This window comes from Chiloscyllium plagiosum, chromosome 19 (genome assembly GCF_004010195.1).
Source record: "Chiloscyllium plagiosum isolate BGI_BamShark_2017 chromosome 19, ASM401019v2, whole genome shotgun sequence".
NCBI lineage: Eukaryota > Metazoa > Chordata > Chondrichthyes > Orectolobiformes > Hemiscylliidae > Chiloscyllium > Chiloscyllium plagiosum.
Window position 1 is genome coordinate 18,405,742 of NC_057728.1, and position 14,280 is coordinate 18,420,021.

Sequence of the window (14,280 nt, forward strand, 5' to 3'; positions counted from 1 at the left end):
TTTGCTACTTGGAGAATTAACTGCAGTGTGGGAGAGTGCAGACTCTCTCAAAGAGATCAGTGTCCATATTGTCATGATCGTGATCGCCGCCCACACGATAAATCGTAGGCTCAAGCATCTCTGCTGCTGCTGTTTTGTTCCAGACAATTGAATTTTCAATGGAACCGAAGAGAGACCGTTATTTCATCGCTGTTGTGAAACAAAGTTCTATAGTGACTCTACTAGCCATTATTTTCTGTTTTGGCGAATGGGAAAATTATTCCAATGAATTTCGATGTCATATGTTCTTAAATTTCTACCATTTCTTTCATTCTGTTCTGGAGACGGCAGAAGGGAAAGGTAATCTAATCGAGAATGTGGTTGGTGAAATTCACTTTTCATGGCCCATTCTTTTTGTATTCTTTCTTTCTCTCTTTTCAGCACTTTCTGGGAAATGGCGGTGCACTAAGGCTCCAGGATGTTTGCAAGAGCAGACTGGAATTCCCCTGCTGTTAGTTGCGAGATTAGTATATGGCTCAAGCGCCTGGTTGTGCCCGCCAGAAACTACCCTTGTCTTTCCTGACCTCTCCGCCCCCACCCCACCCCGGTCTATCACCCTCACTTTGACCTCCTTCTACCTATCGCATTTCCAACGCCCCTCCCCCAAGTCCCTCCTCCCTACCTTTTATCTTAGCTTGCTGGACACACTTTCCTCATTCCTGAAAAAGGGCTCATGCCCGAAACGTCGATTCTCCTGCTCCTTGGATGCTGCCTGACCTGCTGCGCTTTTCCAGCAACACATTTTCAGCTCTGAGGATTTCCATTCATTAAATAAATAATCAGAAAAATAAAAGTTTAATGCTTATTTATCTTCATTATAACTTCATTTTTTGAGGATTTATGGTCAGCTCTCTTGCATCTTCCCTCATCCAACTTCCATACCCAGATGTGGCCCACCAAATGAGAGGTAGGCCTGCTTAGAAGAAAAAGGGTTGCTGATCTTTGGGGGCACAATGTCCTGCAAGTTCACCTCCGAACTATTCTAGGAGTGCAATCATCTGTGTTGAGTGTGTCTGAAGGCAAAACAGTCTGAAAATTGTCGTGACAAGTAAATATAGCACAATACATCAAACTTGTTACAGGATTAATGGTTGAAAAATTATAGCAATTTCTTATAAATTCTGATGAAATGCAAATACTTCTGGGCAAATCCAACCATGGTTGTATTGGTGAGGTAGACAAGTAGTCATCACATCCTCAAGGGAGATAACGTCATGGAATCTGTGGACCAGATTTTCCACTCCCTTGAGCAGCCTGGGCAATGATGGAACAATTAAGAAAATAGGATGAAAATAGCAAAATCAGGTTCTTAATGTTGAGAAAAAAAGTTCTGACTTTCTCCTTGGATTTAAATAACAGATTCGGAATCTCACTAATGAGTGATGATTACCTTATTTCCATGTATTTACACTCAGTATTAGTTAAACATGCCTCAGTTCTATGCAATTCTATTTTCCTTTCCTTCCCAGAGAAACTACATAGTGCCAATTCCCAGCATGAAAGTCAAAGTGGTTACCTGGCAACAGAAACTCACCACTTGCATCTCCAGGCAAATAATTCTGTCTTCACCAGAATAATCCTGCATACTTCATGAACATATTCTTTCTCTACCTTTCATCCACACAAGTAGACATTGCCAAATCACCAACCTCACCACATCACCATGGCTGCATCCATCTCTGTATGATTTCATTTTGGAGCTCAGGGATACTTATATGCTTCTGTTAGGTCACTTTGGCCACGGAGGCATGCATGCATCCACACAGACTGCATTTTCGGAATCTTAGCTTACTTTCTTAGCAGTCATTCACTTTATGCTCATTCGGAAGCTGCCAGCCTTCTCTTTAGTGATGAAATTAGATTCCCTACAGTGTGGAAACGGGTCCTTCAGCCCAACAAGTCCACACCAACTCTCCGAAGAGCAACCCACCCAAACCCATTTCCCTCTGACTAATACACTGACACTATGGGCAATTTTAGCATGGCCAATTCCCCTGACGTGCACATCTTTGGACTGTGAAAGGAAACTGGAGCACCCAGAGGAAACCCAGAGAGACACAGGAAGAATGTGCAAACTCCACACAGACAGTCGCCCGAGGCTGGAATTGAACCCAGGTTCCTGGCACTGTGAGGCAGCCGTGCTAACCACTGAGCCACTGTGCCGCCCCAGTGTGCGGCTACAGGCTGTCAACCTCTGTGGTTTGCACTTCTTTTCAGTACAGAAGGGAGACACAGGCAGCTGGTCATCGCTTTGAACAATGAACAGTCAAAGGGATGGACATTTGCTGTAGAGCATGACACTATGTCAATATCACACCAACATGTATGAGCAATTTATGCAGCAAATGCACTGCACGTAATTCAAACAAATGCCATGTCTAAAAGTCAAAGGGCCAGTCCTTAGTGGGCGGATAGCTATAAACTATTATTCACACAGTGGCCTATAGCTAATGGGAAAGAAATATTTCACCAAGAGGTAGCTTTCGATCAAACCAACTTTTGAGGATGATATGGAAGACTCAGAGGATGTACAAATTATACACTTTACTTTGCAAAAGGACATTTTCTTCCTCGAGTGGTGGGGAGATCCTTCTTATTTGGCATGGTTTACAATCTGGTAAGTACTTCATTGACACGTTCCAGCAGCTGATAGAGATTGTAACAAGTAAAAGTTTCTGACAGTTGAAAAACTGAAGAATATTCTCCATGACAGTGACATGCCCATGTAAACAGCCATAAGAAACTTGACTGACATGCATAATGAAGGGAGGAAAACATTTAGTATAGATGTCCAAGGCTATGAACCGACTTAGCTAAAAGGTGGAAACGCCTGTCCAAGTTCTGAGGGCTGTCGTGGCTTAAGCATGCTAGTACTTTGCTTCCAAAAACTGGCAATGTCCATGGAAAGCCAGATGTAGCTGAACTATTGGATATCCACTTAGACTTGCATTCCATCATTCCAGTTGAAGAATCAATGTACCAGTGATTAGATGAGAGGGGATGAGACACATGTACCTCCTTTCAGATGCCCTTTCCCCTGAAGGACGCAGGAAGTGCTGAGACGGAGAAGGAGTGCATGCCAGCAATCCTGTGGGCCTTCTTCTCAGGACACTCTTGGGTTGGCGAGCCTGCACAACCCCTCCAGTACTGACTCCAGCAAGTGAAAATAAGGGGACTGCTCCTGTACTCATTCATAGTGAGCAAAATGCCTTAGCCTCAACTGCTGATCTTCCATCAATCCCAACTTAATTAGTCAATGCTAGTTCATTTCCATAGATTCATTCTGTTTATGAGAAACTGACTTTTGGTCATTTACACAATTAAGTTACTTTGTCTAACTTACTACCAGCTTCGGGGAGCATCATAAGGTTCCGCCCTATTTTCCCCACATGCCTTCCACTAGAACGCATGAACATTAATTGGTTTGTAATGGGAGTCAATTCACTCAATAAATACAGACTAATAATTATAGCCCTATGTAACTAAAACTTTTTCGCACTTTTTTTTCATAACAATATACTAATTATACACGGATGAACAGTTACAAATACTCTGGATTTTAATTAAAGACTTAATACTATATGCAAGTTACAAGCGATCTATATATCTAAGAGGAAATCAACTCAGCCCTTGCTTGATACGTCACATGTCATATGACAACACTGACTGCAAAGATGTTGTACACTCCTTCTTTACATTGTTCATTCAAGTAATATCATAATCATGAGTGCATTACAAGGAAAGGAAAATCCAAAAGGAATATTGTTCTTTTTCAAAAGACACTGCTGAGTACTAGCGATTATGGTACGTACTAAATTAACAAACTGTAGGTCAAGATCAAATTCTGATGAACAAAACCTTGAACCCGAATTTAAAAATCCAATAATTTGCCACCAAATTCCAACTATACAATCATAGCCACCAAAATCTAACTGTATGAATGGTGCCTATTTGGCCCATTGACTTAGTGCTGGTTTTCCACAACAGCAATTTAGTTAGTCCCATGCCCTGCCCTGTCCCCGTAGTCCAGAACATTTTCTCTCTTTAGATGAGAATTTCATTTTGAAAGTCAGAACTGACTATGCCTCCATCACCTTCTTGGGCACTGCATTCCAGATCCTAATCACTCACATTTTATGTTGCCTTTGATTCTTTTGCCATTCACCTTGAATCATATCCTATAGTCCCAATTTTCCAAGTCTTTCAAGATTGGGCAGGGTAAAAAGAAGTTATAAAATATTTACATTTACACAGGAAATGCTTCAATGACATGCTCACAATCTCAGTGAAAAAGTACAACTCCTCTAATGACTCAGAGAACACTAACCAGGACCATTGAAGTGGAGGGAAGAAATCCGGGATGGATTTGTGCACTTCAAATCACATTGCTGTTGCTAGCTGAAGTCAAGCATCAACAAAGAAAGGAATGTGTGGTAACCTGGGTATACCATCTTGTCATTCCTCAAACTGTGCCCAACCAGTGATAGGTGCCAAAGGTTATGCATTAGGTTCTGCCTAAGAGACTGTCTAAGAAGAGCATTTTTCTCTTCAAGAAATATAAACTCCGTAATATAATTGCTCATTTACACCAATTATGAATGCTGTGTCTACTTCAAACTGGTAGTTGACACATCTTGTTCCTATGCAAAGTCTGCAATTTTGCTTCTCCTCCTATCCATATTTGCAGGAAATATATATGTGGTGTGGTTTAATAACGTGATACAAAAGCAAACAAAGCACAGGGATTCATTTCCATAGAATTGAAGAACCAGAAGCTGTATTAAGTTTGTACAGAACCTTATTAGACCACACTTGGGAGTAATGTACACAGATCTGTTCTCCACAATATAAAAAGGATACAGAGGTAAAGTGAAATGCTAAACCTATCACGAAAAATTCAAGAGGCTGGGGCTCTTTCTTTCTAGAAGTGACTTAGAGGTATTTAAAATTGGGCTAAAACTAGAAATGTTTTCGACTTTTGGGGGAGACAAAAACCCAAGAGACATGAAGTTAGGTGATAATTAACAAATCCAATATGAAATTGTGAGAAACTTCTTTACCAAGAGAATCAACGGAATGCCTAGCCATCACAGTTGTGGTGACTAGCACAGATGCTTATAAGTGGAATTTATATAAATACATACAGGAAAAAGGAAAATAGATGAAAAGTGTTGGGAGGATGCTCATGTTGACTATTAGAAGTCAACATGGATAAGGTGGGCATATGATCTGTTGCCATGCTGTATATAACGTGTAAGCATAAGTATTCTAAGCTCTTGTGCTTTGGTACTCACTTATTAAGCTCTTACTCCTAACTTTATTACATCATAGTAAATCCAGAATTAATACTCAATTACTCTGCTAACAATTGGTCTTAAGCTGAATCTAAGAAGATCCCTGCTACTTAATTATACATTCTGCTAATAATATTCTTATATATGAACTTAAAAGGATAAGCTATATCAATTGCAGGAACAGCTAGAATATGAATGAGTTAGGACAACACCACTCGTCAAGTGTCTTGTTTTGGTACCTCCTACTGTCACAGTCATTCTCTTTCTGTAAAGGCATAATATCATACCATGCTGTATGACTAGTTTGATTTGGAGTAAGCAAGGTAGGTATTCCAGATTCAGCTTTTAAAATAGAGTGACCTTCTCTTCCCAACAAACTGAGCAACTATAGTGAAAGAGAACAATTAAATTTGAATCCTGCCTTAATGCTTAAGAATACTTCAATTCTGCGGATATGCACTTCATAAAACTATTACTTAAGAATACTAGTTAATTGTATGAAACACATGTCCGCAGAATTGTCCAATAATTCAAACCCACCAAGTAAAATACAGACTTCATCACTCTAAAATTTATATCTTGCCTGTGGATACCTTTTATGCTGTAGATGTACTTTTACATGCATTTTTAGAATGAAGGAATTGTACATACCTCTTGTTGAAACATATAAAGAACCATTCAGGTAGCTTGTTGCGATTCGCTTACGCTAGGAAAATTAAAATAAAGTCATTAAAAGTATTTTAAAATAGGGGCCAGAACACATTTTATAAACAATGTATTTATATGACAATTTGCCGATCAAAGTATTTCAAAGTGATGTGGTGTAACCAAAGGAAAAAAATGCATTTTGGGATAAGATTATCCTGGAGTTTTAAGGTCTATTTTTAAAAGAAGTATTGTCTGCTGGGAAGAATGCTGGTCAAACACTGGGATTTCCACTGCTCACTGAAAAGTGCCATGGAAACTGACGGGGGTTCTTTTAAAGCTTTCTTGGTAACCTCTCAGTAAGGTAATAGAACACCAACCTGCATTATCTGCTGAAACTTTGGTATGGGGCATGAAATAAAGAGCAAGAATGAAAACTAACTGAACTAAGATGACACTTTCACTCATGTGTCCTAATTTTAAACAATTGTGAAGTGCTTAAGAGGATTGCAAAAAGGAAGTATGACTTATCCTTATATAGCACATTTGACTACCAAACATCTCAAAGTTCTTTATAGTCAATAAAACACTTTTGAAGGTAATCACCATTCTAACGTAGGATATGCAGGCATTAAATTGTACACAGCAACTGTCACACTGTTGTCTGCAGGCAGTGGCCAGATCATTTGTTTTTGTAATGCTGATTGAATGAGAAATATTGGCCAGGACACATGAGATAATTCTCCTGCTTTTATTCAGAATAGTGCCATAGAATCTTTAAGGTCACCCGTTTACATCCCTTCTGAAAGATTCTGAAAAGGTGGTCAATGGCAAATTTCACTTCCATTTATTGGGTATGGAAAGAGTAGGAATACTCCTCCAAGCTGCAAAAGCTCAATTCACTTTCACTCTTCAAGCAATAGAGATTGATCCAGCCCATGGTCTTACCTTCTCCAGCTTAGAGCATGATTGGATTGCATGTTAGGACATCCCAAAACAGGTGAGCTAGCCCCAAGGCATTCAAGTTCCAGCTGAGCCTGCTATCTCCATGTAAATGAGGCACAGCCTTCAAAATGGACCATCCCTCCAGCCATAACTAATACTTATCCAATCAAAGCATATCACCTACATCCATTTGGGACAATGAAGATGGTTAAGAATTCAATACAATAATCTCATCCTTTGGAATGTTGGCGACTGCACCTCATTAAGTCAAGGAGGTTGCTTAATGTGCTTAAGATTCATATGGAATTAAAAAAAATATATGATACTTACTGGGAACTTGAATTATCACTGTGCCTTTAATGTCGAAATAAAAATCAGAAGCATTCTAGCAGTGCTGGAAATGGAAACCAAGCCAAATGAGGCAGAGATCAGATGAGACAAAAAAATCTCTGCATTTGGCTTTTGATCGTTTTTTATATAAATGGTTGAGGGCTGAATAGACCAAAAGAGTGATTTTCCATATAGCATGAGTGAGGCAGCTGAAGGTGCTACCATCAGTGAACAGTTTCAGTGAAATGTGAAGTATACAGAAGGCAGGTTTTCCCGATGTTGAGTTGGAAGATCTCATAAATTGCCCAGGATTAAAGAGCAAGTAAAAGAGTTTAATGATTATTTGGTAAAAGAGAACAAATTTCTTGAGGAACATGTAATTATTATCCAAATATGTTTCTTATAAACTACCTCCATTTCAAACTAACTGAAGTTAAAAAAAATTAACTAGTTAGTCTCTATCAGCATTGCTCCCAGTCAAAATTAAATTTAAATTGCATTATGTTAAGGCAACTGTCTCTGTATTTGCAATGATATTGTATGCTTGAGTTTCTCTGCTTTTCTGTTTGCTTTCTATGGGCTCTCTCTTTATGTGCCTGTTTCAGCAAAATTTAACGTCTGTGTATGAGATGAAAGATCAGACACTGGTTTCTAATATCACCCAGTCCATGTGATATACATTTTTTCAAAAATAAAATGATAGGAGAAAGTTCTTTATGTTTAGGGTTATCTGAATATGGAAGGCTTTTCTCTCAACAATTAGTGAATAGTAAGATTACTTGTGAATTGTTCTAACAAAGAGCTAATTACATCCTTCAGTAAAATAAAGTTACTTGGGATACAGCAGAGTATATGTCGAGCCAAAATAGATACTGAAAGGACTATTTTTTAAATTCAGCTCTATTAAGAGCTCCTTTGTGTACATTACTTATTTTTCTTTATTTTTCTCTCTGGAGATAATGATCTGGCATTAAACAGGAGTTGAGGCTTGGGGCAGATCAGTCATGAGCTTGTTGAATGGCAGGGTAAGCTTGAGGGGCCTACTCCTTTTTATACTTCTTATGTTATTATAGAATTACTGAAAACTTTTTATTATGCACACACATATTACTGGCTCTAAACTACTTTTGTAATCACATATGATTGGATGGATTATACAAGACAATAATTTTCACAATTAAATATCAAGATATCAGCAGAGAGATACTAAGCATCCTGTTCACTGAGACAAACAGCTGTTCTGGTGCTCTCACAGGTTAATGTGTGCAACACTGAAGTATTGCATATATTTTCCATACTTCCAAGATTCAGTAATTAATATTTCATGATATAACCAAAGATCCAAAGAACTACAGATGCTAGAAATGAGAAACAATCAGATGTTGCCGGAAAAAAATCAGCATTGCTGGCAACATAGTTCTGAGGAAGGATCACTCAATCCAAAAAGTTAACTCTGATTTCTTTCCACAGATGCTGCCAGACCTGTTGAACTTTTCCAGTAATTTCTGTTCTGTCCCCAAGGTGATAATAATGAAAGAAATCTGAGGTTGAGACTCAATATTCACTTGCAATTACTGATAAACATTTAGGAAAAGAAAGAAAGCAGCTGATAATGTCTTGCCAGTGTAAATATTACATTTGCTGATACTAGACTGATGTGATTATGACAACAACTTGGGAGAACACAAACACAAATTTAATGAATGTTTGATCTAGTAATGCCTTACTTTATGATCGAATTCTATAACCAGGAATTAACATTATTAGTACTGGATCTGTAGTAGTAAAGACTATATTGAATAAAAATCAATAGCTCATATTGAAATTGTCTTTGATAGTTTTCATATATAATGTGTTAAACTTACACGCAGACAAAAGCACAAAAGTTAACCTAATGATGAACAGTTTTCAACCAGTTAAAGCTGCAAAGTTTTTTTAACATGCACCTTGCTAACACCCAAATATAGCTAGAACATTTGTGAAATTCTTCGACATTTTAACTTCGTTTCAGTTAATGGTACATAGTAAAGAATCAAAGTAGATGTTTTATCGAAAATGGCAATAGCTCATCATTTATGTGTATTTATACTATTTAATGTTTGTTAGGACTGCAGAAATGAATAACTTACTCAAGTCAATATTGACAATATGGAAGACTGGGTCATTGCTTGGCAAATGGAATTTAACTAACTCAGAAAAGTTTCACAATATCTAAACATACAGAGTAATGTCACTTACCTCTGGCTCAAACAATCCGCTGTATGTTGGATTGGCTGTGCTTCTTCTCTTTCTTTCCTGGCGTCTGCTTTGGATTTCTACAACCATCAAAATATTATTATTATAATCAAATAAATTCCAAATATTTTAAATAAACAAAAAGAGTTGAACTAAAATAAAATTGTTTTAAAACCGATATGTTCTCACATGAAGCTAATTAATATTAGGACCAATACTGCGATAACTCAGATTTGTGGTAACCATACTTTGCATTCCAAAGCATAAAAAGCAAGAAAATATTTGATTATTCTCAGAAGTTAGTAATATGACCCAAAATATTGGCTCCTACAACATACATAGAGAGCATTTCAAAAAGAACCTTAATTCATTCCATTTATAATCCTTCCACAATTTTCACAAAAAGAATTAAAATAACACTGTTGAGATAAAAAAGAAAGAAAAATACATCTGCATGAGAAAAATGCAAAAATACAGTAAATTGTCCAACTCATATTTTCAACACAACTGTAATGGTTTTTGATATAATACAGTCCACAGTAAGCTAAGCTTTTGGTTTAAATTATATGTTGCGACCGTTATGTTACTTACTACTCACTGGAGTTTAAAAGACTAAGAAGTGATCTCATTGAAACATATAAGCTTCTTCAGAAGGTTGACAAGGTAAATGCTGAGAGGACGCTTCCCCTCATCGGAGACTGTAGGACCAGGAGGCTCAATTTCAGGATAAAGGGGTGCCAATTTAAGACTGAGATCAGGAGGAATTTCTTGCTACAGAGAGCTGAGCGGAACACACCTTGCATACATGTTAGGCTGGAATAGACAGATTTTTGATCAGTGGGGAAATCAAGGGCTATGGGAAAATTCAGGAAAGTGGATGTGAGGAATGTCAGGTCAGCCATATTGAATGGTATTGCAAGCTCAAGGGGCCAAAGTAGCCTACTCCAGTTCCTCTTACTTATGGTTTTACTGATCATTCTCAAGACCTCTTCCCATCTGTCTTCTACATATACATCACCTTTACCTAACTGCTATCAGTTCTGAAGAAGGGTCACTAGACCCAAAACATTAACACTGCTTTCTCTCCATGGATGCTGTCAGACCTGTTAAATTTCTGTTTTTATTTCAGACTCCTGGGGAAACTTCTCTCCAGCCAGAAAAACACCCATTCACTAAACTTTGCCTCCTATCCTTCCAACATTTATACACCCAAATGATGTGTCCCCTGAAAACCACATACTTCTGCTTTCTGAATAAATCGGACATGATACTTTATTTAACATCTTTTGAAAGTCAATTTATGTATATTGAACCACTTTGATCAAATCTCCCTTCATCAAAAGGCCAAATCAGGCTAGTCAGACCTTTTAATATAATAAAGCTGTAATGGCTTTCCCTCATTAGTTCATTCTTTTTCAAGTGAGAATGATTTATATTAGATTAGATTCCCTACAGTGTGGAAACAGGCTCTTCGGCCCACCAAGTCCACACAGACCCTCTGAAGGGAGACCCATTTCCCTCTGACTAATGCACCTAACATTATGGGCAATTTAGCATGGCTAATTCACCTGATCTGCACATCTTTGGACTGTGAGAGGAAACCGGAGTACCTGGAGGAAACCCACGCAGACACGGGGAGAATGTGCAAACTCCACACAGATAGTCGCCCGAGGATGGAATCGAACCTGGGACCCTAGTGCTGTGAGGCAGCAGTGCTAACCACTGAGCTACCCTTCAGAAATCAGCTTCAGCACTCTCCTCAATTACAGGTGTTAGGCTGATTGGCCTGTAGTCTCAGGTTTTATTTGTCCCTGATAAACTAAACTATTCTTTAATGATTTTTTCTCACATTTACATGTATAAACATTTGTAGGCTTCTTTCTGCTGGAAAAATTGGAACTGTGTACCCAAACTATTCTTGCAGAACTTCTTTCAGCTGCTATAGGAAAAACAACAAACACTTATGAAAGCAAATGAATAATTAACTAACATTTCAGGGATGAAAGATGGCACCTATTGCAAAAATTAAACCAAGATACAGAGATTTCTTTTAAAACATTAAGATTGCACTTGATGAAACAATTGGACATACCTTCCAGGTGCTCTGTTGTAACCAGGCCTAGTGAGACCATAAAGGCAAGTTTCTGCAAAATTAGAATGTATGCATGTTTATATAAGTAAAATGCATTATATATATATATATATATATATATATATAGAGTCCCTATGAATCCAATCTTACAAAGGGTCAATGATCCTCAACAGCTTGCATTTATACAGCATTATTATACTTGTGAAACATTCCAAAGCATTTCCACAGGTATGTCGCCAAATACTATTTGGCATCAAGCCATATTAGGAGATATCAAATCAAACACTAAGGTTTACAGAAGTGCCTTAAATGAGTGGTAGAGAGGCCTAACAAGAAAATTCCACAGGAACCAGGAAACTGAAGATAAGGCCAAACTGGTACTGTGATTATTAGTTTAGTTCATAAGGCCAGATTTGAAGGAATAAAGAGAATCCTAAAGTTTGTGGAGTTGGAAAAGATTAAGAGACAGACTGATTTAAGAATGAGGATATCTGCAAGGTTACTTCATTCTTCACTAATCATAAGGCTCATTTTCAGAACACAGGGATAGGTAATCATACACCGAAACTTTAAATTTTGATTCAGTCATCCTCTGCTATCGCTGCTTATATACTAGAAGATAAATGTTTTTCAACTTTTCCTCAGTGTTATTTCAGTTAACCACACTCCATAAAATGTACACACTTTGGCTTCCCATATTGTATCCAATTAACCCTTAATTAATACATACATAACCTGTTCCCTCAATCCATTAGGTCAACCTTTCAGACCATACTAGATGATAACATCATTAATCAGAAACGGAACTGGACCAGCCATATAAATAGAAAGGATAAAGTGAGGATTGCAGATGCTGGAGATCAGTCAAAAAATGCAGCGCTGGAAAAGCACAGTCAGTCAGGCAGCATCTGAGGGGTAGGAGAGTCAGGAATGTGGGGAGTGCCCAAAAAAGCTGAGAGATAAATGGGTTGGGACTGGGGGGGAAGGTAGCTAGGAATGTGATATGTGGATGAAGGTGGGGGATGATGGTGTAGGTCGGAGTGGTGGGGATAGATTAGATTAGATTAGATTCCCTACAGTGTGGAAACAGGCTCTTCAGCCCAACAAGTCCACACCAACCCTCCGAAGAGTAACCCAACCAGACCCATTTCCCTCTGACTAATGCACCTCACACTATGGGCAATTTAGCATGGCCAATTCACCTGCCCCACACACCTTTGGACTATGGGAGGAATCCGGAGGAAACCAACGCAGCCACAGGGAGAATGTGCAAACTCCACACAGACAGTTGCCTAAGGCTGGAATTGAACCTGGGACCATGGTGCTGTGAGGCAGCAGTGCTAACCACTGAGCCACCGTGTTGCCCATAGGTGGGAATGAAATTGGAAAAGTAGGACAGTGCTGACTTAGAGGGTTGGTTCTGGGATAAGACGGTTGGCCAGGGGGGGCAGGAAAAGGGAAACTGGTGAATAAAAACAGAAAGAAGTGGTTAAAGGCCGGGAATTTAGTTGGCAGAATTCAATGACAGAGACAGATCTGGACGTGCTGGGACATGAATTTTAAAAAAGGTTAGTATGCAATTCAGCAAGGATTATGGAGGTAAATGGAATGTTGTCATTTATTATAATGGGAATGAACAGTAAACGTAGGAGAGTTTTGCCACAATTATACAGAGCATTGGTGAGATCTCGTCTGGGGTACTGTGCACAGCTCTGGTCTCCTTATTTAAGAAAATGTATAATTGCACCAAAAGCAGTACAGAAAACATCCACTCAATTAATTTCTGGGATGAAGGGATTGTCTTCTGAGAAAATGTTTGATCGGTTGGGCTTTATTCACTTAGGTTTAGTAGAATGAGGTGATCTTATTGAAAGATGTAGGATCCTGAGGTAACTTTACAGTGCAATACTGAAAACATATTTCCTTGAATAGGAAAGGCTAGAATAAAGGATATTCTATTTAAGCTGAGTTTTTTTTTTCCTTTTACTGTTTCCTCAGAAGATCATTCATCTATGGAATTCTCTTCCCCAAAAAGCAGTGGGGCAAGAGGCAGCGTCATTGTACAATTTCAAGGCCAAGTTAGATGGAATCTTGATTGACAAGGAAGTTAAATAGTAGGAGATGGAGTTGAGGCAACAATCAGATCAGCCATATTATCATCAAATGGTAAAGTGAGCTCAATGTAATGAACGGCCTATACCCTGTTCCTAATTCATATGTTCATATACACAATTATTGTTGGGTAAGAAGTGGAAAATAGAAAGGACCTCATCTTGCATTATCCTGAAGCTGATTAAAAAAAAGTGAACAATATTGTAGTGAAACCAGTATAAAGAATCATCAGGCCAACTGGATAGTGACAAAAGACGTTGTAGGTTACACAGAGGCATAGATAAGCTGCAGAGCTGGGCTGAGAGATGGCAAATGGAGTTTAATGCGGACAAGTGTGAGGTGATTCACTTTGGTCGGAGTAACCGGAATGCAAAGTACTGGGCTAATGGTAACATTCTTGGTAGTGTAGATGAGCAGAGAGATCTCGGTGTCCAGGTACACAGATCCTTGAAATTTAGGGTGTAGGTTTGCTCGTTTAGCTTTTATTAATAGAGGGATCGAGTTCCGGAACCATGAGGTTATGCTACAGCGGTCCCAAACTCTGGTGTGGCCGCACGTGGAGTATTGTGTACAGCTCTGGTCACCGCA

The 14,280-nt window shown here is 38.6% G+C and overlaps 1 protein-coding gene across 1 annotated transcript in view; it reads right to left on the bottom strand.

The window, feature by feature from the left end:
• The window catches only part of phf21b (PHD finger protein 21B), a 63,707-nt gene that overhangs the window by 24,775 nt on the left and 24,652 nt on the right, over positions 1–14,280 (bottom strand). The window contains exons 4-6 of the mRNA XM_043708870.1: positions 11,581–11,632; positions 9,492–9,568; positions 5,985–6,039 (exon numbers count right to left, since the gene is read on the bottom strand). Of these exons, the coding sequence (XP_043564805.1) occupies positions 5,985–6,039; positions 9,492–9,568; positions 11,581–11,632 (184 nt within the window). The remainder of the gene's footprint in view (positions 1–5,984; positions 6,040–9,491; positions 9,569–11,580; positions 11,633–14,280) is intronic.